This window comes from Ascaphus truei, unplaced genomic scaffold (genome assembly GCF_040206685.1).
Source record: "Ascaphus truei isolate aAscTru1 unplaced genomic scaffold, aAscTru1.hap1 HAP1_SCAFFOLD_1953, whole genome shotgun sequence".
NCBI lineage: Eukaryota > Metazoa > Chordata > Amphibia > Anura > Ascaphidae > Ascaphus > Ascaphus truei.
In genome coordinates, this window is record NW_027454858.1 from 2,287 (window position 1) to 23,658 (window position 21,372).

The 21,372-nt window shown below is 53.4% G+C and overlaps 1 protein-coding gene across 1 annotated transcript in view; it reads right to left on the reverse strand.

Moving 5' to 3' along the window:
* Positions 1–9,472: 9,472 nt before the first annotated feature.
* Positions 9,473–21,372, reverse strand: part of LOC142477110 (cyclic AMP-responsive element-binding protein 3-like protein 4) — a gene marked incomplete at its 3' end in the record, with an annotated part of 31,387 nt that continues 19,487 nt past the window's right edge. The window contains exons 3-4 of the mRNA XM_075582158.1: positions 19,665–19,733; positions 9,473–9,548 (exon numbers count right to left, since the gene is read on the reverse strand). Coding sequence (XP_075438273.1) covers positions 9,473–9,548; positions 19,665–19,733 — 145 coding nt within the window. The remainder of the gene's footprint in view (positions 9,549–19,664; positions 19,734–21,372) is intronic.

Consider the following 21,372-nt stretch of genomic DNA (forward strand, 5'->3'; position numbering starts at 1 on the left):
TCTGTGACGGGATTATTACAGCCGTGTTACTCTCCCTATCTGTTCTGTGACGGGATTATTACAGCCGTGTTACTCTCCCTATCTGTTCTGTGACGGGATTATTACAGCCGTGTTACTCTCCCTGTCTGTTCTGTGACGGGATTATTACAGCGTGTTACTCTCCCTATCTGTTCTGTGACGGGATTATTACAGCCGTGTTACTCTCCCTATCTGTTCTGTGACGGGATTATTACAGCCGTGTTACTCTCCCTATCTGTTCTGTGACGGGATTATTACAGCCGGTGTTACTCTCCCTATCTGTTCTGTGACGGGATTATTACAGCCGTGTTACTCTCCCTATCTGTTCTGTGACGGGATTATTACAGCGTGTTACTCTCCCCTATCTGTTCTGTGACGGGATTATTACAGCCGTGTTACTCTCCCTATCTGTTCTGTGACGGGATTATTACAGCCGTGTTACTCTCCCTATCTGTTCTGTGACGGGATTATTACAGCCGTGTTACTCTCCCTATCTGTTCTGTGACGGGATTATTACAGCCGTGTTACTCTCCCTAGTCTGTTCTGTGACGGGATTATTACAGCCGTGTTACTCTCCCTATCTGTTCTGTGACGGGATTATTACAGCCGTGTTACTCTCCCTATCTGTTCTGTGACGGGATTATTACAGCCGTGTTACTCTCCCTATCTGTTCTGTGACGGGATTATTACAGCCGTGTTACTCTCCCTATCTGTTCTGTGACGGATTATTACAGCCGTGTTACTCTCCCTGTCTGTTCTGTGACGGGATTATTACAGCCGTGTTACTCTCCCTATCTGTTCTGTGACGGGATTATTACAGCCGTGTTACTCTCCCTATCTGTTCTGTGACGGGATTATTACAGCCGTGTTACTCTCCCTATCTGTTCTGTGACGGGATTATTACAGCCGTGTTACTCTCCCTATCTGTTCTGTGACGGGATTATTACAGCCGTGTTACTCTCCCTATCTGTTCTGTGACGGGATTATTACAGCCGTGTTACTCTCCCTATCTGTTCTGTGACGGGATTATTACAGCCGTGTTACTCTCCCTGTCTGTTCTGTGACGGGATTATTACAGCCGTGTTACTCTCCCTATCTGTTCTGTGACGGGATTATTACAGCCGTGTTACTCTCCCTGTCTGTTCTGTGACGGGATTATTACAGCCGTGTTACTCTCCCTGTCTGTTCTGTGACGGGATTATTACAGCCGTGTTACTCTCCCTATCTGTTCTGTGACGGGATTATTACAGCGGTGTTACTCTCCCTATCTGTTCTGTGACGGGATTATTACAGCCGTGTTACTCTCCCTATCTGTTCTGTGACGGGATTATTACAGCCGTGTTACTCTCCCTATCTGTTCTGTGACGGGATTATTACAGCCGTGTTACTCTCCCTATCTGTTCTGTGACAGGATTATTACAGCCGTGTTACTCTCCCTATCTGTTCTGTGACGGGATTATTACAGCCGTGTTACTCTCCCTGTCTGTTCTGTGACGGGATTATTACAGCCGTGTTACTCTCCCTGTCTGTTCTGTGACGGGATTATTACAGCCGTGTTACTCTCCCTGTCTGTTCTGTGACGGGATTATTACAGCCGTGTTACTCTCCCTATCTGTTCTGTGACGGGATTATTACAGCGTGTTACTCTCCCTATCTGTTCTGTGACGGGATTATTACAGCCGTGTTACTCTCCCTATCTGTTCTGTGACGGGATTATTACAGCGGTGTTACTCTCCCTATCTGTTCTGTGACAGGATTATTACAGCCGTGTTACTCTCCCCTATCTGTTCTGTGACGGGATTATTACAGCCGTGTTACTCTCCCTATCTGTTCTGTGACGGGATTATTACAGCCGTGTTACTCTCCCTATCTGTTCTGTGACGGGATTATTACAGCCGTGTTACTCTCCCTATCTGTTCTGTGACGGGATTATTACAGCCGTGTTACTCTCCCTGTCTGTTCTGTGACGGGATTATTACAGCCGTGTTACTCCCCTATCTGTTCTGTGACGGGATTATTACAGCGTGTTACTCTCCCTATCTGTTCTGTGACGGGATTATTACAGCCGTGTTACTCTCCCTATCTGTTCTGTGACGGGATTATTACAGCCGTGTTACTCTCCCTGTCTGTTCTGTGACGGGATTATTACAGCCGTGTTACTCTCCCTATCTGTTCTGTGACGGGATTATTACAGCCGTGTTACTCTCCCTATCTGTTCTGTGACGGGATTATTACAGCCGTGTTACTCTCCCTATCTGTTCTGTGACGGGATTATTACAGCCGTGTTACTCTCCCTATCTGTTCTGTGACAGGGATTATTACAGCGTGTTACTCTCCCTATCTGTTCTGTGACGGGATTATTACAGCCGTGTTACTCTCCCTATCTGTTCTGTGACGGGATTATTACAGCCGTGTTACTCTCCCTATCTGTTCTGTGACGGGATTATTACAGCCGTGTTACTCTCCCTGTCTGTTCTGTGACGGGATTATTACAGCCGTGTTACTCTCCCTATCTGTTCTGTGACGGGATTATTACAGCCGTGTTACTCTCCCTATCTGTTCTGTGACGGGATTATTACAGCCGTGTTACTCTCCCTATCTGTTCTGTGACGGGATTATTACAGGCGTGTTACTCTCCCTATCTGTTCTGTGACGGGATTATTACAGCCGTGTTACTCTCCCTATCTGTTCTGTGACGGATTATTACAGCCGTGTTACTCTCCCTATCTGTTCTGTGACGGGATTATTACAGCCGTGTTACTCTCCCTATCTGTTCTGTGACGGGATTATTACAGCGGTGTTACTCTCCCTATCTGTTCTGTGACGGGATTATTACAGCCGTGTTACTCTCCCTATCTGTTCTGTGACAGGATTATTACAGCCGTGTTACTCTCCCTATCTGTTCTGTGACGGGATTATTACAGCCGTGTTACTCTCCCTGTCTGTTCTGTGACGGGATTATTACAGCCGTGTTACTCTCCCTGTCTGTTCTGTGACGGGATTATTACAGCCGTGTTACTCTCCCTGTCTGTTCTGTGACGGGATTATTACAGCCGTGTTACTCTCCCTATCTGTTCTGTGACGGGATTATTACAGCCGTGTTACTCTCCCTGTCTGTTCTGTGACGGGATTATTACAGCCGTGTTACTCTCCCTATCTGTTCTGTGACGGGATTATTACAGCCGTGTTACTCTCCCTATCTGTTCTGTGACGGGATTATTACAGCCGTGTTACTCTCCCTATCTGTTCTGTGACGGGATTATTACAGCCGTGTTACTCTCCCTGTCTGTTCTGTGACGGGATTATTACAGCCGTGTTACTCTCCCTATCTGTTCTGTGACGGGATTATTACAGCCGTGTTACTCTCCCTATCTGTTCTGTGACGGGATTATTACAGCCGTGTTACTCTCCCTATCTGTTCTGTGACGGGATTATTACAGCCGTGTTACTCTCCCTATCTGTTCTGTGACGGGATTATTACAGCCGTGTTACTCTCCCTGTCTGTTCTGTGACGGGATTATTACAGCCGTGTTACTCTCCCTGTCTGTTCTGTGACGGGATTATTACAGCCGTGTTACTCTCCCTATCTGTTCTGTGACGGGATTATTACAGCCGTGTTACTCTCCCTATCTGTTCTGTGACGGGATTATTACAGCCGTGTTACTCTCCCTATCTGTTCTGTGACGGGATTATTACAGCGGTGTTACTCTCCCTATCTGTTCTGTGACGGGATTATTACAGCCGTGTTACTCTCCCTATCTGTTCTGTGAGGGGATTATTACAGCCGTGTTACTCTCCCCTATCTGTTCTGTGACGGGATATTACAGCCGTGTTACTCTCCCTATCTGTTCTGTGACGGGATTATTACAGCCGTGTTACTCTCCCTATCTGTTCTGTGACGGGATTATTACAGCCGTGTTACTCTCCCTATCTGTTCTGTGACAGGGATTATTACAGCCGTGTTACTCTCCCTATCTGTTCTGTGACGGGATTATTACAGCGGTGTTACTCTCCCCTATCTGTTCTGTGACGGGATTATTACAGCCGTGTTACTCTCCCTATCTGTTCTGTGACGGGATTATTACAGCCGTGTTACTCTCCCTGTCTGTTCTGTGACGGGATTATTACAGCCGTGTTACTCTCCCTATCTGTTCTGTGACGGGATTATTACAGCCGTGTTACTCTCCCTATCTGTTCTGTGACGGGATTATTACAGCCGTGTTACTCTCCCTATCTGTTCTGTGACGGATTATTACAGCCGTGTTACTCTCCCTATCTGTTCTGTGACGGGATTATTACAGCGTGTTACTCTCCCTATCTGTTCTGTGACGGGATTATTACAGCCGTGTTACTCTCCCTATCTGTTCTGTGACGGGATTATTACAGCCGTGTTACTCTCCCTATCTGTTCTGTGACGGGATTATTACAGCCGTGTTACTCTCCCTGTCTGTTCTGTGACGGGATTATTACAGCCGTGTTACTCTCCCTATCTGTTCTGTGACGGGATTATTACAGCCGTGTTACTCTCCCTATCTGTTCTGTGACGGGATTATTACAGCCGTGTTACTCTCCCTATCTGTTCTGTGACGGGATTATTACAGCGTGTTACTCTCCCCATCTGTTCTGTGACGGGATTATTACAGCCGTGTTACTCCCCCTATCTGTTCTGTGACGGGATTATTACAGCCGTGTTACTCTCCCTGTCTGTTCTGTGACGGGATTATTACAGCCGTGTTACTCTCCCTGTCTGTTCTGTGACGGGATTATTACAGCCGTGTTACTCTCCCTTTCTGTTCTGTGACGGGATTATTACAGCCGTGTTACTCTCCCTATCTGTTCTGTGACGGGATTATTACAGCCGTGTTACTCTCCCTGTCTGTTCTGTGACGGGATTATTACAGCCGTGTTACTCTCCCTGTCTGTTCTGTGACGGGATTATTACAGCCGTGTTACTCTCCCTATCTGTTCTGTGACGGGATTATTACTGCCGTGTTACTCTCCCTATCTGTTCTGTGAGGGGATTATTACAGCCGTGTTACTCTCCCTATCTGTTCTGTGACGGGATTATTACAGCCGTGTTACTCTCCCTATCTGTTCTGTGACGGGATTATTACAGCCGTGTTACTCTCCCTATCTGTTCTGTGACGGGATTATTACAGCTCAGGTTACTCTCCCTATCTGTTCTGTGACGGGATTATTACAGCCGTGTTACTCTCCCTATCTGTTCTGTGACGGGATTATTACAGCCGTGTTACTCTCCCTATATGTTCTGTGACGGGATTATTACAGCCGTGTTACTCTCCCTGTCTGTTCTGTGACGGGATTATTACAGCGGTGTTACTCTCCCTATCTGTTCTGTGACGGGATTATTACAGCCGTGTTACTCTCCCCTATCTGTTCTGTGACGGGATTATTACAGCGGTGTTACTCCCCCTATCTGTTCTGTGACGGGATTATTACAGCCGTGTTACTCTCCCTATCTGTTCTGTGACGGGATTATTACAGCCGTGTTACTCTCCCTGTCTGTTCTGTGACGGGATTATTACAGCGGTGTTACTCTCCCTATCTGTTCTGTGACGGGATTATTACAGCCGTGTTACTCTCCCTATCTGTTCTGTGACGGGATTATTACAGCCGTGTTACTCTCCCTATCTGTTCTGTGACGGGATTATTACAGCCGTGTTACTCTCCCTGTCTGTTCTGTGACGGGATTATTACAGCCGTGTTACTCTCCCTATCTGTTCTGTGACGGGATTATTACAGCGGTGTTACTCCCCCTATCTGTTCTGTGACGGGATTATTACAGCCGTGTTACTCTCCCTATCTGTTCTGTGACGGGATTATTACAGCCGTGTTACTCTCCCTATCTGTTCTGTGACGGGATTATTACAGCCGTGTTACTCTCCCTATCTGTTCTGTGACGGGATTATTACAGCCGTGTTACTCTCCCTATCTGTTCTGTGAGGGGATTATTACAGCCGTGTTACTCTCCCTGTCTGTTCTGTGACGGGATTATTACAGCCGTGTTACTCTCCCTATCTGTTCTGTGACGGGATTATTACAGCCGTGTTACTCTCCCTATCTGTTCTGTGACGGGATTATTACAGCCGTGTTACTCTCCCTGTCTGTTCTGTGACGGGATTATTACAGCGGTGTTACTCTCCCTGTCTGTTCTGTGACGGGATTATTACAGCCGTGTTACTCTCCCTATCTGTTCTGTGACGGGATTATTACAGCCGTGTTACTCTCCCTGTCTGTTCTGTGACGGGATTATTACAGCCGTGTTACTCTCCCTATCTGTTCTGTGACGGGATTATTACAGCCGTGTTACTCACCCTATCTGTTCTGTGACGGGATTATTACAGCCGTGTTACTCTCCCTATCTGTTCTGTGACGGGATTATTACAGCCGTGTTACTCTCCCTGTCTGTTCTGTGACGGGATTATTACAGGCGTGTTACTCTCCCCATCTGTTCTGTGACGGGATTATTACAGCCGTGTTACTCTCCCTATCTGTTCTGTGACGGGATTATTACAGCCGTGTTACTCTCCCTATCTGTTCTGTGACGGGATTATTACAGCCGTGTTACTCTCCCTATCTGTTCTGTGACGGGATTATTACAGCCGTGTTACTCTCCCTATCTGATCTGTGACGGGATTATTACAGCCGTGTTACTCTCCCTATCTGATCTGTGACGGGATTATTACAGCCGTGTTACTCTCCCTGTCTGTTCTGTGACGGGATTATTACAGCGGTGTTACTCTCCCTATCTGTTCTGTGACGGGATTATTACAGCCGTGTTACTCTCCCTGTCTGTTCTGTGACGGGATTATTACAGCCGTGTTACTCTCCCTATCTGTTCTGTGACGGGATTATTACAGCCGTGTTACTCTCCCTGTCTGTTCTGTGACGGGATTATTACAGCCGTGTTACTCTCCCTATCTGTTCTGTGACGGGATTATTACAGCCGTGTTACTCTCCCTGTCTGTTCTGTGACGGGATTATTACAGGCGTGTTACTCTCCCTATCTGTTCTGTGACGGGATTATTACAGCCGTGTTACTCCCCCTATCTGTTCTGTGACGGGATTATTACAGCCGTGTTACTCTCCCTATCTGTTCTGTGACGGGATTATTACAGCCATGTTACTCTCCCTATCTGTTCTGTGACGGGATTATTACAGCCGTGTTACTCTCCCTATCTGTTCTGTGACGGGATTATTACAGCCGTGTTACTCTCCCTATCTGTTCTGTGACGGGATTATTACAGCCGTGTTACTCTCCCTATCTGTTCTGTGACGGGATTATTACAGCGGTGTTACTCTCCCTATCTGTTCTGTGACGGGATTATTACAGCCGTGTTACTCTCCCTATCTGTTCTGTGACGGGATTATTACAGCCGTGTTACTCTCCCTATCTGTTCTGTGACGGGATTATTACAGCCGTGTTACTCTCCCTGTCTGTTCTGTGACGGGATTATTACAGCCGTGTTACTCTCCCTATCTGTTCTGTGACGGGATTATTACAGCCGTGTTACTCTCCCTGTCTGTTCTGTGACGGGATTATTACAGGCGTGTTACTCTCCCTATCTGTTCTGTGACGGGATTATTACAGCCGTGTTACTCTCCCTATCTGTTCTGTGACGGGATTATTACAGCGGTGTTACTCCCCCTATCTGTTCTGTGACGGGATTATTACAGCCGTGTTACTCTCCCTATCTGTTCTGTGACGGGATTATTACAGCCGTGTTACTCCCCCTATCTGTTCTGTGACGGGATTATTACAGCCGTGTTACTCTCCCTATCTGTTCTGTGACGGGATTATTACAGCGGTGTTACTCTCCCTGTCTGTTCTGTGACGGGATTATTACAGCCGTGTTACTCTCCCTATCTGTTCTGTGACGGGATTATTACAGCCGTGTTACTCTCCCTGTCTGTTCTGTGACGGGATTATTACAGCCGTGTTACTCTCCCTATCTGTTCTGTGACGGGATTATTACAGCCGTGTTACTCTCCCTATCTGTTCTGTGACGGGATTATTACAGCCGTGTTACTCTCCCTATCTGTTCTGTGACGGGATTATTACAGCCGTGTTACTCTCCCTATCTGTTCTGTGACGGGATTATTACAGCGGTGTTACTCTCCCTGTCTGTTCTGTGACGGGATTATTACAGCCGTGTTACTCTCCCTATCTGTTCTGTGACGGGATTATTACAGCCGTGTTACTCTCCCTGTCTGTTCTGTGACGGGATTATTACAGCCGTGTTACTCTCCCTGTCTGTTCTGTGACGGGATTATTACAGCCGTGTTACTCTCCCTGTCTGTTCTGTGACGGGATTATTACAGCCGTGTTACTCTCCCTGTCTGTTCTGTGACGGGATTATTACAGCCGTGTTACTCTCCCTATCTGTTCTGTGACGGGATTATTACAGCCGTGTTACTCTCCCTATCTGTACTGTGACGGGATTATTACAGCCGTGTTACTCCCCCTATCTGTTCTGTGACGGGATTATTACAGCCGTGTTACTCTCCCTATCTGTTCTGTGACGGGATTGTTACAGCCGTGTTACTCTCCCTATCTGTTCTGTGACGGGATTATTACAGCCGTGTTACTCTCCCTATCTGTTCTGTGACGGGATTATTACAGGGTACATGTCCCTGTTTTAACGAAACGCGTGGGATACTGATGACTGTAAGGGGTGACATTTATACCTCTATTTAGGAACTAATCCACATGCTACACGTTTGGAGGATTTGGGCACACACGACTTTCTGCCCCTCTGTGCCGATTTGAACCACGGAGCCTCCGTACAGACCGTGTGACGCGGTAAGAGTGACGTCACACCAGGAAGCTGAAGCCGTGAGAAGTACAGAGTTCCCACAGCTGCGGTGCTTCCAAACTAATGGCTAACGGGGGGACCGGTGAGCGAGCAGGACAGCGGGTACTGGAGCTTCCACACATTACCGCGCTTTGCTGCTCGGCCAGAGGCGGATCCGTGCCGGTAACATGTGCCGGTAACATGTGCCGAAATTCATGTACTGCCCGAGTTTAATTGATTTTTTGTACGTGCAATAATACCACCTTCATTATTTATTCATTTTTAATATATTGATTTCACTATGAGTCGCGCGCTGTGTTTCCTTCTTTGTGTTTATTAGGGAGGACAGTGTGTGCGTGCGTGTACGTGTGTGCGTGCGTGTACGTGTGTATACGTGCGTGTGTGTGTACGTGTGTGTGTACGTGTGCGTGTGTTTGTGTGTACGTGTGTGTACGTGTATTTGTGTGTGTTTGTGTGTGTGTGTGTGCGTGTGTGTGCACGTGCGTGCGTGTGTGTGTGTGCACGTGTGCGTGTGTGCGCGTGTGTTTGTGTGTGCGTGTGTGCGTGCGTACTGTACGTGCGTACTGTACGTGTGCGTGTGTGCGCGTGCGTGTGTGCGCGTGCGTGCGTACGCTCACCATGACACAGGTGCTGGATGTTGTGGTCTTGGCTCCAGTCTGTCTCATTAAAGCCTGTAACTGCTGCAGCAAAGACCTGGGGGCAGAGAGGTGACATGAGAAACAGATCTGGGGACAGAGAGGTGACATGAGACACAGACCCGGGGACAGAGAGGTGACATGTGACAGACCTGGGGACAGAGAGGTGATGTGAAACACAGACCTGGGGACAGAGAGATGACATGAGACACAGACCCGGGGGCAGAGAGGTGACATGTGACACAGACCTGAGGGAAGAGAGGTGACATGTGACACAGACCTGGGGGCAGAGAGGTGACATGTGACAGACCTGGGGATAGAGAGGTGACATGAGACAGTGACCCGGGGACAGAGAGGTGACATGAGACAGTGACCCGGGGACAGAGAGGTGACATGAGACAGACCCGGGGACAGAGAGGTGACATGTGACACAGACCCGGGGACAGAGAGGTGACATGAGACAGACCTGAGGACAGAGAGGTGACATGAGACAGTGACCCGGGGACAGAGAGGTGACATGAGACAGACCCGGGGACAGAGAGGTGACATGAGACAGACCCGGGGACAGAGAGGTGGCATGAGACAGACCCGGGGACAGAGAGATGACATGAGACACAGACCCGGAGGCAGAGAGGTGACATGTGACACAGACCCGGGGGCAGAGAGGTGACATGAGACACATACCCGGGGACAGAGAGGTGACATGTGACACAGACCCGGGGGCAGAGAGGTGACGTGTGACACAGACCCGGGGACAGAGAGGTGACATGAGACAGACCCGGGGACAGAGAGGTGACATGAGACACAGACCCGGGGGCAGAGAGGTGACATGTGACACAGACCCGGGGACAGAGAGGTGACATGTGACACAGACCCGGGGACAGAGAGGTGACGTGAGACACAGACCCGGGGGCAGAGAGGTGACGTGAGACACAGACCCGGGGACAGAGAGGTGACATGAGACAGACCCGGGGACAGAGAGGTGACATGAGACACAGACCCGGGGACAGAGAGGTGACATGAGACAGACCCGGGGTCAGAGAGGTGACATGAGACAGACCCGGGAACAGAGAGGTGACCTGAGACAGACCCGGGGACAGAGAGGTGACACGTGACACAGACACGGGGACAGAGAGGTGACATGTGACACAGACCCGGGGGCAGAGATGTGACGTGTGACACAGACCCGGGGACAGAGAGGTGACATGAGACAGACCCGGGGACAGAGAGGTGACATGAGACACAGACCCGGGGGCAGAGAGGTGACATGTGACACAGACCCGGGGACAGAGAGGTGACATGTGACACAGACCCGGGGACAGAGAGGTGACGTGAGACACAGACCCGGGGGCAGAGAGGTGACGTGAGACACAGACCCGGGGACAGAGAGGTGACATGAGACAGACCCGGGGACAGAGAGGTGACATGAGACACAGACCCGGGGACAGAGAGGTGACATGAGACAGACCCGGGGTCAGAGAGGTGACATGAGACAGACCCGGGAACAGAGAGGTGACCTGAGACAGACCCGGGGACAGAGAGGTGACACGTGACACAGACACGGGGACAGAGAGGTGACATGTGACACAGACCCGGGGGCAGAGATGTGACATGTGACAGACCCGGGGGCAGAGAGGTGACATGAGACACAGACCCGGGGACAGAGAGGTGACATGTGACACAGACCCGGGGGCAGAGAGGTGACGTGTGACACAGACCCGGGGACAGAGAGGTGACATGAGACAGACCCGGGGACAGAGAGGTGACATGAGACACAGACGCGGGGACAGAGAGGTGACATGAGACAGACCCGGGGACAGAGAGGTGACATGAGACAGACCTGGGGACAGAGAGGTGACATGTGACACAGACCCGGGGGCAGAGATGTGACATGTGACAGACCCGGGGGCAGAGAGGTGACATGAGACACAGACCCGGGGACAGAGAGGTGACATATGACACAGACCCGGGGGCAGAGAGGTGACGTGTGACACAGACCCGGGGACAGAGAGGTGACATGAGACAGACCCGGGGACAGAGAGGTGACGTGAGACACAGACCCGGGGGCAGAGAGGTGACATGAGACACAGACCTGGGGACAGAGAGGTGACATGTGACACAGACCCGGGGGCAGAGAGGTGACATGAGACAGACCCGGGGACAGAGAGGTGACATGAGACAGACCCGGGGACAGAGAGGTGACATGAGACACAGACCCGGGGACAGAGAGGTGACATGAGACAGTGACCCGGGGGCAGAGAGGTGACATGAGACAGACCTGGGGGCAGAGAGGTGACATGTGACACAGACCCGGGGACAGAGAGGTGACACGTGACACAGACCCGGGGACAGAGAGGTGACACGTGACACAGACCTGGGGACAGAGAGGTGACACGTGACACAGACCCGGGGACAGAGAGGTGACACGTGACACAGACCCGGGGACAGAGAGGTGACATGTGAGACAGACCCGGGGACAGAGAGGTGACATGTGACACAGACCCGGGGGCAGAGAGGTGACGTGAGACACAGACCCGGGGGCAGAGAGGTGACATGTGACACAGACCCGGGGACAGAGAGGTGACATGTGACACAGACCCGGGGACAGAGAGGTGACATGTGACACAGACCCGGGGACAGAGAGGTGACATGAGACACAGACCCGGGGACAGAGAGGTGACATGTGACACAGACCCGGGGACAGAGAGGTGACATGTGACACAGACCCGGGGACAGAGAGGTGACATGTGAAACAGACCCGGGGACAGAGAGGTGACGTGAGACACAGACCCGGGGACAGAGAGGTGACCTGTGACACAGACCCGGGGACAGAGAGGTGACGTGAGACACAGACCCGGGGACAGAGAGGTGACGTGTGACACAGACCCGGGGACAGAGAGGTGACGTGTGACACAGACCCGGGGGCAGAGAGGTGACGTGTGACACAGACCCGGGGACAGAGAGGTGACGTGTGACACAGACCCGGGGACAGAGAGGTGACGTGTGACACAGACCCGGGGGCAGAGAGGTGACGTGTGACACAGACCTGGGGACAGAGAGGTGACATAAGACAGACCCGGGGACAGAGAGGTGACATGAGACACAGACCCGGGGACAGAGAGGTGACATGAGACAGACCCGGGGACAGAGAGGTGACATGAGACAGACCCGGGGACAGAGAGGTGACATGAGACAGACCCGGGGACAGAGAGGTGACATGAGACAGACCCGGGGACAGAGAGGTGACATGTGACACAGACCCGGGGACAGAGAGGTGACGTGTGACACAGACCCGGGGGCAGAGAGGTGACGTGTGACACAGACCCGGGGGCAGAGAGGTGACATGAGACAGACCTGGGGACAGAGAGGTGACATGAGACAGACCCGGGGACAGAGAGGTGACATGAGACAGACCCGGGGACAGAGAGGTGACATGAGACAGACCCGGGGACAGAGAGGTGACATGAGACAGACCCGGGGACAGAGAGGTGACATGAGACAGACCCGGGGACAGAGAGGTGACATGAGACAGACCCGGGGACAGAGTGGTGACATGAGACAGACCCAGGGGCAGAGAGGTGACATGAGACAGACCCGGGGACAGAGAGGTGTCATGTGACACAGACCTGGGGACAGAGAGGTGACATGTGACACAGACCCGGGGACAGAGAGGTGACGTGAGACACAGACCCGGGGGCAGAGAGGTGACGTGAGACACAGACCCGGGGACAGAGAGGTGACCTGAGACACAGACCCGGGGACAGAGAGGTGACATGTGACAGACCCGGGGGCAGAGGTGTGACATGTGACACAGACCCGGGGGCAGAGATGTGACATGTGACAGACCCGGGGGCAGAGAGGTGACATGTGACACAGACCCGGGGACAGAGAGGTGACATGTGACACAGACCCGGGGACAGAGAGGTGACATGAGACACAGACCCGGGGACAGAGAGGTGACATGAGACAGACCCGGGGACAGAGGTGACATGAGACAGACCCGGGGACAGAGAGGTGACATTAGACACAGACCCGGGGACAGAGAGGTGACGTGTGACACAGACCCGGGGACAGAGAGGTGACATGAGACAGTGACCCGGGGGCAGAGAGGTGACATGAGACAGACCCGGGGACAGAGAGGTGACATGAGACAGACCCGGGGGCAGAGAGGTGACGTGTGACACAGACCCGGGGACAGAGAGGTGACATGTGACACAGACCCGGGGACAGAGAGGTGACATGAGACAGACCCGGGGACAGAGAGGTGACATGTGACACAGACCCGGGGGCAGAGAGGTGACATGTGACAGACCCGGGGACAGAGAGGTGACATGAGACAGACCCGGGGGCAGAGAGGTGACACAGACCCGGGGACAGAGAGGTGACATGAGACAGTGACCCGGGGACAGAGAGGTGACATGAGACAGTGACCCGGGGGCAGAGAGGTGACATGAGACAGACCCGGGGACAGAGAGGTGACATGAGACAGACCCAGGGGCAGAGAGGTGACACAGACCCGGGGACAGAGAGGTGACACGTGACACAGACCAGGGGACAGAGAGGTGACACGTGACACAGACCCGGGGACAGAGAGGTGACACGTGACACAGACCCGGGGACAGAGAGGTGACATGTGACACAGACCCGGGGACAGAGAGGTGACATGAGACAGACCCGGGGACAGAGAGGTGACATGTGACACAGACCCGGGGACAGAGAGGTGACATGAGACAGACCCGGGGACAGAGAGGTGACATGTGACACAGACCCGGGGGCAGAGAGGTGACGTGTGACACAGACCCGGGGACAGAAAGGTGACATGAGACACAGACCCGGGGACAGAGAGGTGACGTGTGACACAGACCCGGGGACAGAGAGGTGACGTGAGACACAGACCCGGGGACAGAGAGGTGACATGAGACACAGACCCGGGGACAGAGAGGTGACATGTGACACAGACCCGGGGGCAGAGAGGTGACGTGTGACACAGACCCGGGGACAGAGAGGTGACATGAGACAGACCCGGGGACAGAGAGGTGACATGAGACAGACCCGGGGACAGAGAGGTGACATGAGACACAGACCCAGGGACAGAGAGGTGACATGAGACAGTGACCCGGGGACAGAGAGGTGACATGAGACAGACCCGGGGACAGAGAGGTGACATGAGACAGTGACCCGGGGGCAGAGAGGTGACATGAGACAGACCCGGGGACAGAGAGGTTACATGTGACACAGACCCGGGGACAGAGAGGTGACATGTGACACAGACCCGGGGACAGAGAGGTGACGTGAAACACAGACCCGGGGACATAGAGGTGACGTGAGACACAGACCCGGGGACAGAGAGGTGACGTGAGACAGACCCGGGGACAGAGAGGTGACATGAGACAGACCCGGGGGCAGAGAGGTGACATGAGACACAGACCCGGGGACAGAGAGGTGACACGTGACACAGACCCGGGGACAGAGAGGTGACACGTGACACAGACCCGGGGACAGAGAGGTGACATGAGACACAGACCCGGGGACAGAGAGGTGACATGTGACACAGACCCGGGGACAGAGAGGTGACATGTGAGACAGACCCGGGGACAGAGAGGTGACATGAGACAGACCTGGGGACAGAGAGGTGACATGAGACAGACCCGGGGACAGAGAGGTGACATGAGACAGACCTGGGGACAGAGAGGTGACATGAGACAGACCCGGGGACAGAGAGGTGACATGAGACAGACCCGGGGACAGAGAGGTGACATGTGACACAGACCCGGGGACAGAGAGGTGACATGTGACACAGACCCGGGGACAGAGAGGTGACGTGAGACACAGACCCGGGGGCAGAGAGGTGACCTGAGACACAGACCCGGGGGCAGAGAGGTGACATGAGACACAGACCCGGGGACAGAGAGGTGACATGTGACACAGACCCGGGGGCAGAGATGTGACATGTGACAGACCCGGGGACAGAGAGGTGACGTGAGACACAGACCCGGGGACAGAGAGGTGACATGAGACACAGACCCGGGGACAGAGAGGTGACATGTGACACAGACCCGGGGACAGAGAGGTGACATGAGACACAGACCCGGGGACAGAGAGGTGACATGTGACACAGACCAGGGGGCAGAGAGGTGACATGTGACACAGACCCGGGGACCGAGAGGTGACATGAGACACAGACCCGGGGACAGAGAGGTGACATGAGACACAGACCCGGGGACAGAGAGGTGACATGAGACACAGACCCGGGGACAGAGAGGTGACATGTGACACAGACCCGGGGACAGAGAGGTGACATGTGACACAGACCCGGGGACAGAGAGGTGACATGAGACACAGACCCGGGGACAGAGAGGTGACATGTGACACAGACAGGGGGCAGAGAGGTGAAGTGTGACACAGACCCGGGGACAGAGAGGTGACATGAGACACAGACCCGGGGACAGAGAGGTGACATGAGACAGACCCGGGGACAGAGAGGTGACATGAGACAGACCCGGGGACAGAGAGGTGACATTAGACACAGACCCGGGGACAGAGAGGTGACATGAGACAGACCCGGGACAGAGAGGTGACATGAGACAGACCCGGGGGCAGAGAGGTGACATGTGACAGTGACCCGGGGGCAGAGAGGTGACATGTGACAGTGACCCGGGGGCAGAGAGGTGACATGAGACAGACCCGGGGACAGAGAGGTGACATGAGACAGTGACCCGGGGGCAGAGAGGTGACATGAGACAGACCCGGGGACAGAGAGGTGACATGAGACAGTGACCCGGGGGCAGAGAGGTGACATGAGACAGACCCGGGGACAGAGAGGTGACATGAGACACAGACCCGGGGACAGAGAGGTGACATGAGACAGACCCGGGGAAAGAGAGGTGACATGAGACAGTGACCCGGGGGCAGAGAGGTGACATGAGACAGACCCGGGGACAGAGAGGTGACATGAGACAGACCCGGGGACAGAGAGGTGACATGAGACACAGACCCGGGGACAGAGAGGTGACATGAGACAGACCCGGGGACAGAGAGGTGACATGAGACAGACCCGGGGGCAGAGAGGTGACACAGACCCGGGGACAGAGAGGTGACATGTGACACAGACCAGGGGACAGAGAGGTGACACGTGACACAGACCCGGGGACAGAGAGGTGACACGTGACACAGACCCGGGGACAGAGAGGTGACATGTGAGACAGACCCGGGGACAGAGAGGTGACATGTGACACAGACCCGGGGACAGAGAGGTGACGTGAGACACAGACCCGGAACAGAGAGGTGACGTGTGACACAGACCCGGGGACAGAGAGGTGACGAGTGACACAGACCCGGGGGCAGAGAGGTGACATGAGACAGACCCGGGGACAGAGAGGTGACATGAGACACAGACCCAGGGACAGAGAGGTGACATGAGACAGACCCGGGGACAGAGAGGTGACATGAGACAGTGACCCGGGGGCAGAGAGGTGACATGAGACAGACCCGGGGACAGAGAGGTGACATGAGACAGACCCGGGGACAGAGAGGTGACATGAGACACAGACCCGGGGACAGAGAGGTGACATGAGACAGACCCGGGGACAGAGAGGTGACATGTGACACAGACCCGGGGGCAGAGATGTGACATGTGACAGACCCGGGGACAGAGAGGTGACATGTGACAGACCTGGGGACAGAGAGGTGACATGAGACAGACCCGGGGGCAGAGAGGTGACATGAGACACAGACCCGGGGACAGAGAGGTGACATGTGACACAGACCCGGGGGCAGAGAGGTGACGTGTGACACAGACCCGGGGACAGAGAGGTGACATGAGACAGACCCGGGGACAGAGAGGTGACATGTGACACAGACCCGGGGACAGAGAGGTGACATGTGACACAGACCCGGGGACAGAGAGGTGACATGTGACACAGACCCGGGGACAGAGAGGTGACGTGAGACACAGACCCGGGGGCAGAGAGGTGACGTGAGACACAGACCCGGGGACAGAGAGGTGACATGTGACACAGACCCGGGGACAGAGAGGTGACATGTGACACAGACCCGGGGACAGAGAGGTGACATGTGACACAGACCCGGGGGCAGAGATGTGACATGTGACAGACCCGGGGGCAGAGAGGTGACATGAGACACAGACCCGGGGACAGAGAGGTGACATGTGACACAGACCCGGGGGCAGAGAGGTGACGTGTGACACAGACCCGGGGACAGAGAGGTGACATGAGACAGACCCGGGGACAGAGAGGTGACATGAGACACAGACCCGGGGACAGAGAGGTGACATGAGACAGTGACCCGGGGGCAGAGAGGTGACATGAGACAGACCCGGGGACAGAGAGGTGACATGAGACAGACCCGGGGACAGAGAGGTGACATGAGACAGACCCGGGGACAGAGAGGTGACATGAGACACAGACCCGGGGACAGAGAGGTGACATGAGACAGACCCGGGGACAGAGAAGTGACATGAGACAGACCCAGGGGCAGAGAGGTGACACAGACCCGGGGACAGAGAGGTGACATGTGACACAGACCAGGGGACAGAGAGGTGACATGTGACACAGACCCGGGGACAGAGAGGTGACACGTGACACAGACCCGGGGACAGAGAGGTGACATGTGAGACAGACCCGGGGACAGAGAGGTGACATGTGACACAGACCCGGGGACAGAGAGGTGACATGAGACACAGACCCGGAACAGAGAGGAGACGTGTGACACAGACCCAGGGACAGAGGTGACATGTGACACAGACCTGGGGACAGAGGTGACATGTGACACAGACCTGGGGACAGAGAGGTGACATGTGACACAGACCTGGGACAGAGAAGTGACACAGACCCGGGGACAGAGAAGTGACACAGACCAGGGACAGAGAAGTGACATGAGACAGACCCAGGGACAGAGAGGTGACACGTGACACAGACCCGGGGACAGAGAGGTGACAAGTGACACAGACCCGGGGACAGAGAGGTGACACGTGACACAGACCCGGGGACAGAGAGGTGACATGAGACACAGACCCGGGGACAGAGAGGTGACATGTGACACAGACCCGGGGACAGAGAGGTGACATGTGACACAGACCCGGGGACAGAGAGGTGACGTGAGACACAGACCCGGAGGCAGAGAGGTGACGTGTGACACAGACCCGGGGACAGAGAGGTGACATGAGACACAGACCCGGGGACAGAGAGGTGACATGTGACACAGACCTGGGGACAGAGAGGTGACATGAGACACAGACCCGGGGACAGAGAGGTGACATGTGACACAGACCCGGGGACAGAGAGGTGACATGTGACACAGACCAGGGACAGAGAAGTGACATGAGACAGACCCAGGGACAGAGAGGTGACACGTGACACAGACCCGGGGACAGAGAGGTGACATGTGAGACAGACCCGGGGACAGAGAGGTGACATGAGACAGACCTGGGGACAGAGAGGTGACATGTGACACAGACCCGGGGGCAGAGAGGTGACGTGAGACACAGACCCGGGGACAGAGAGGTGACCTGTGACACAGACCTGGGGACAGAGAGGTGACGTGAGACACAGACCCGGGGACAGAGAGGTGACGTGTGACACAGACCCGGGGACAGAGAGGTGACGTGTGACACAGACCCGGGGACAGAGAGGTGACGTGTGACACAGACCCGGGGGCAGAGAGGTGACGTGTGACACAGACCCGGGGACAGAGAGGTGACGTGTGACACAGACCCGGGGACAGAGAGATGACGTGAGACAGACCCGGGGACAGAGAGGTGACATGTGACACAGACCTGGGGACAGAGAGGTGACATGTGACACAGACCTGGGATAGAGAAGTGACATGAGACAGACCCAGGGACAGAGAGGTGACATGTGACACAGACCCGGGGACAGAGAGGTGACACGTGACACAGACCCGGGGACAGAGAGGTGACATGTGACACAGACCCGGGGACAGAGAGGTGACATGTGACACAGACCCGGGGACAGAAAGGTGACATGTGACACAGACCTGGGGACAGAGAGGTGACATGAGACAGTGACCCCGCACAGTGACCCTGACCCACAGTGACCCTGACCCGCAGTGACCCTGACCCGCAGTGACCCTGACCCGCAGTGACCCTGACCCGCAGTGACCCTGACCCGCAGTGACCCCGCACAGTGACCCTCACATGTTTTGCTTCTGCAGCTGTTGGACTTTCTTTTGTAGCTCCTGGTTATGTGCAGTGCAGACAGTGACCCTATAGTGAGAGAGGAGGCACAGCATTACACTATGTATAGCTTTATACACATCAGTGTACTCCCAGCTTTACACAAGAGGCACAGCATTACACTATGTATAGCTTTATACACATCAGTGTACTCCCAGCTTTACACAAGAGGCACAGCATTACACTATGTATAGCTTTATACACATCAGTGTACTCCCAGCTTTACACAAGAGGCACAGCATTACACTATGTATAGCTTTATACACATCAGTGTACTCCCAGCTTTACACAAGAGGCACAGCATTACACTATGTATAGCTTTATACACATCAGTGTACTCCCAGCTTTACACAAGAGGCACAGCACAGTACATGACAGACATTAGGAAAGGAAATCCCTGCCCCAGAGAGCTTACAATCTAAGAGGTCTGATGGGAGAGTTACAGGGAGACCGCAGGTGAGGGAGTAAGTGCTGTAGATAGCAGTGCTTGGCCACAATGACTGTGGGACTGTTAGATATGAGTCCAGGCTATTGATATGCTGCATTTAAAAAGGTGAGTTTTAATGTTTGACTTAAAGGTGGGGAGAGGGGGTGCTCAGCGTTTACGGAGTGTGAGGGTCAGTGAGGGAGAAGGGTTTAAAGCGAGAGAGGATTAGAGGTAAAGGGGGCGGGGAGGAGACCGTTATGGGCAGAGCGCAGGAGATGAGCGGGGGGACAGCGAGAGCAGAGCGGATATATGTAGGGAGGAGCAGATGAATGAAGAGCCGTGAAGGGGAAGGAGGAGAACTTTGTAGGTGATCCGAAACTTGATGGGAAACCAGGAGAGAGATTTAAGGAGGAGGTGAGCAGATACTGTTGTGGGAGAAAAGGAAATTATTCAAGCAGCAGAGTTTGGGATAGATTGCAAAGGAGGAAGTTGTGAAGCAGGGAGCCTGTTAGGAAGTGTGCTACAATAATCCAGGTGGGAGAGGATAAGGGCATGCATTGGAGGTTTTGCAGCAGATTGATAAAGGAAAGGGCGGATCTTGGCAATATTACGGAGGAAGAAGTGACACACAAAAGCCATAGCGTGAATGTGAAAGGAGAATGAAAGGCATGAGTCAAATGTAACTCCTAGGCATGTGCTTTGTGACAGAATAGATGGTAGAACCATTTATGGTGATGGGAAAAGGTGATATTAGGCCAGATTCAGGAGGATATACGAGGAGATCAGTTATAGACATCCACGAGGATATAGCCAAGCGGCAACCCGAGACCTGGGACTGGATTGCAAGAGTGTGGTGTGGTGGATATATATCTGCATAGAAATTATACTTAAAGCCAAAGGATGAGATCACCAGGTGATAGTATGTAGTGAGAGGTCCCAGAACAGAGCCCTGAGGTATACCAACACACAGATCAACAGGAGACGAAGACATGTTAGCAACACAGCTGGAGCATGTGCGATGGGAGAGGTGTGATGGTAACCAGGATAGAGCTGGGTGATGGCTACCAAGAGAGTGTAAAGTATGAAAGAGAAGCGTGATCAACAATATCGAAGGGAGCTGAGAGATCGAGCAGGATTACTAAGTAAGAGGGACCGCGGGAATTTTCTATATGTACATCATTGGTTACATTGGGAAAGGCAGATTGTAAAGGGTCCAGGGGAGCATGTGATTTAAGAACATTG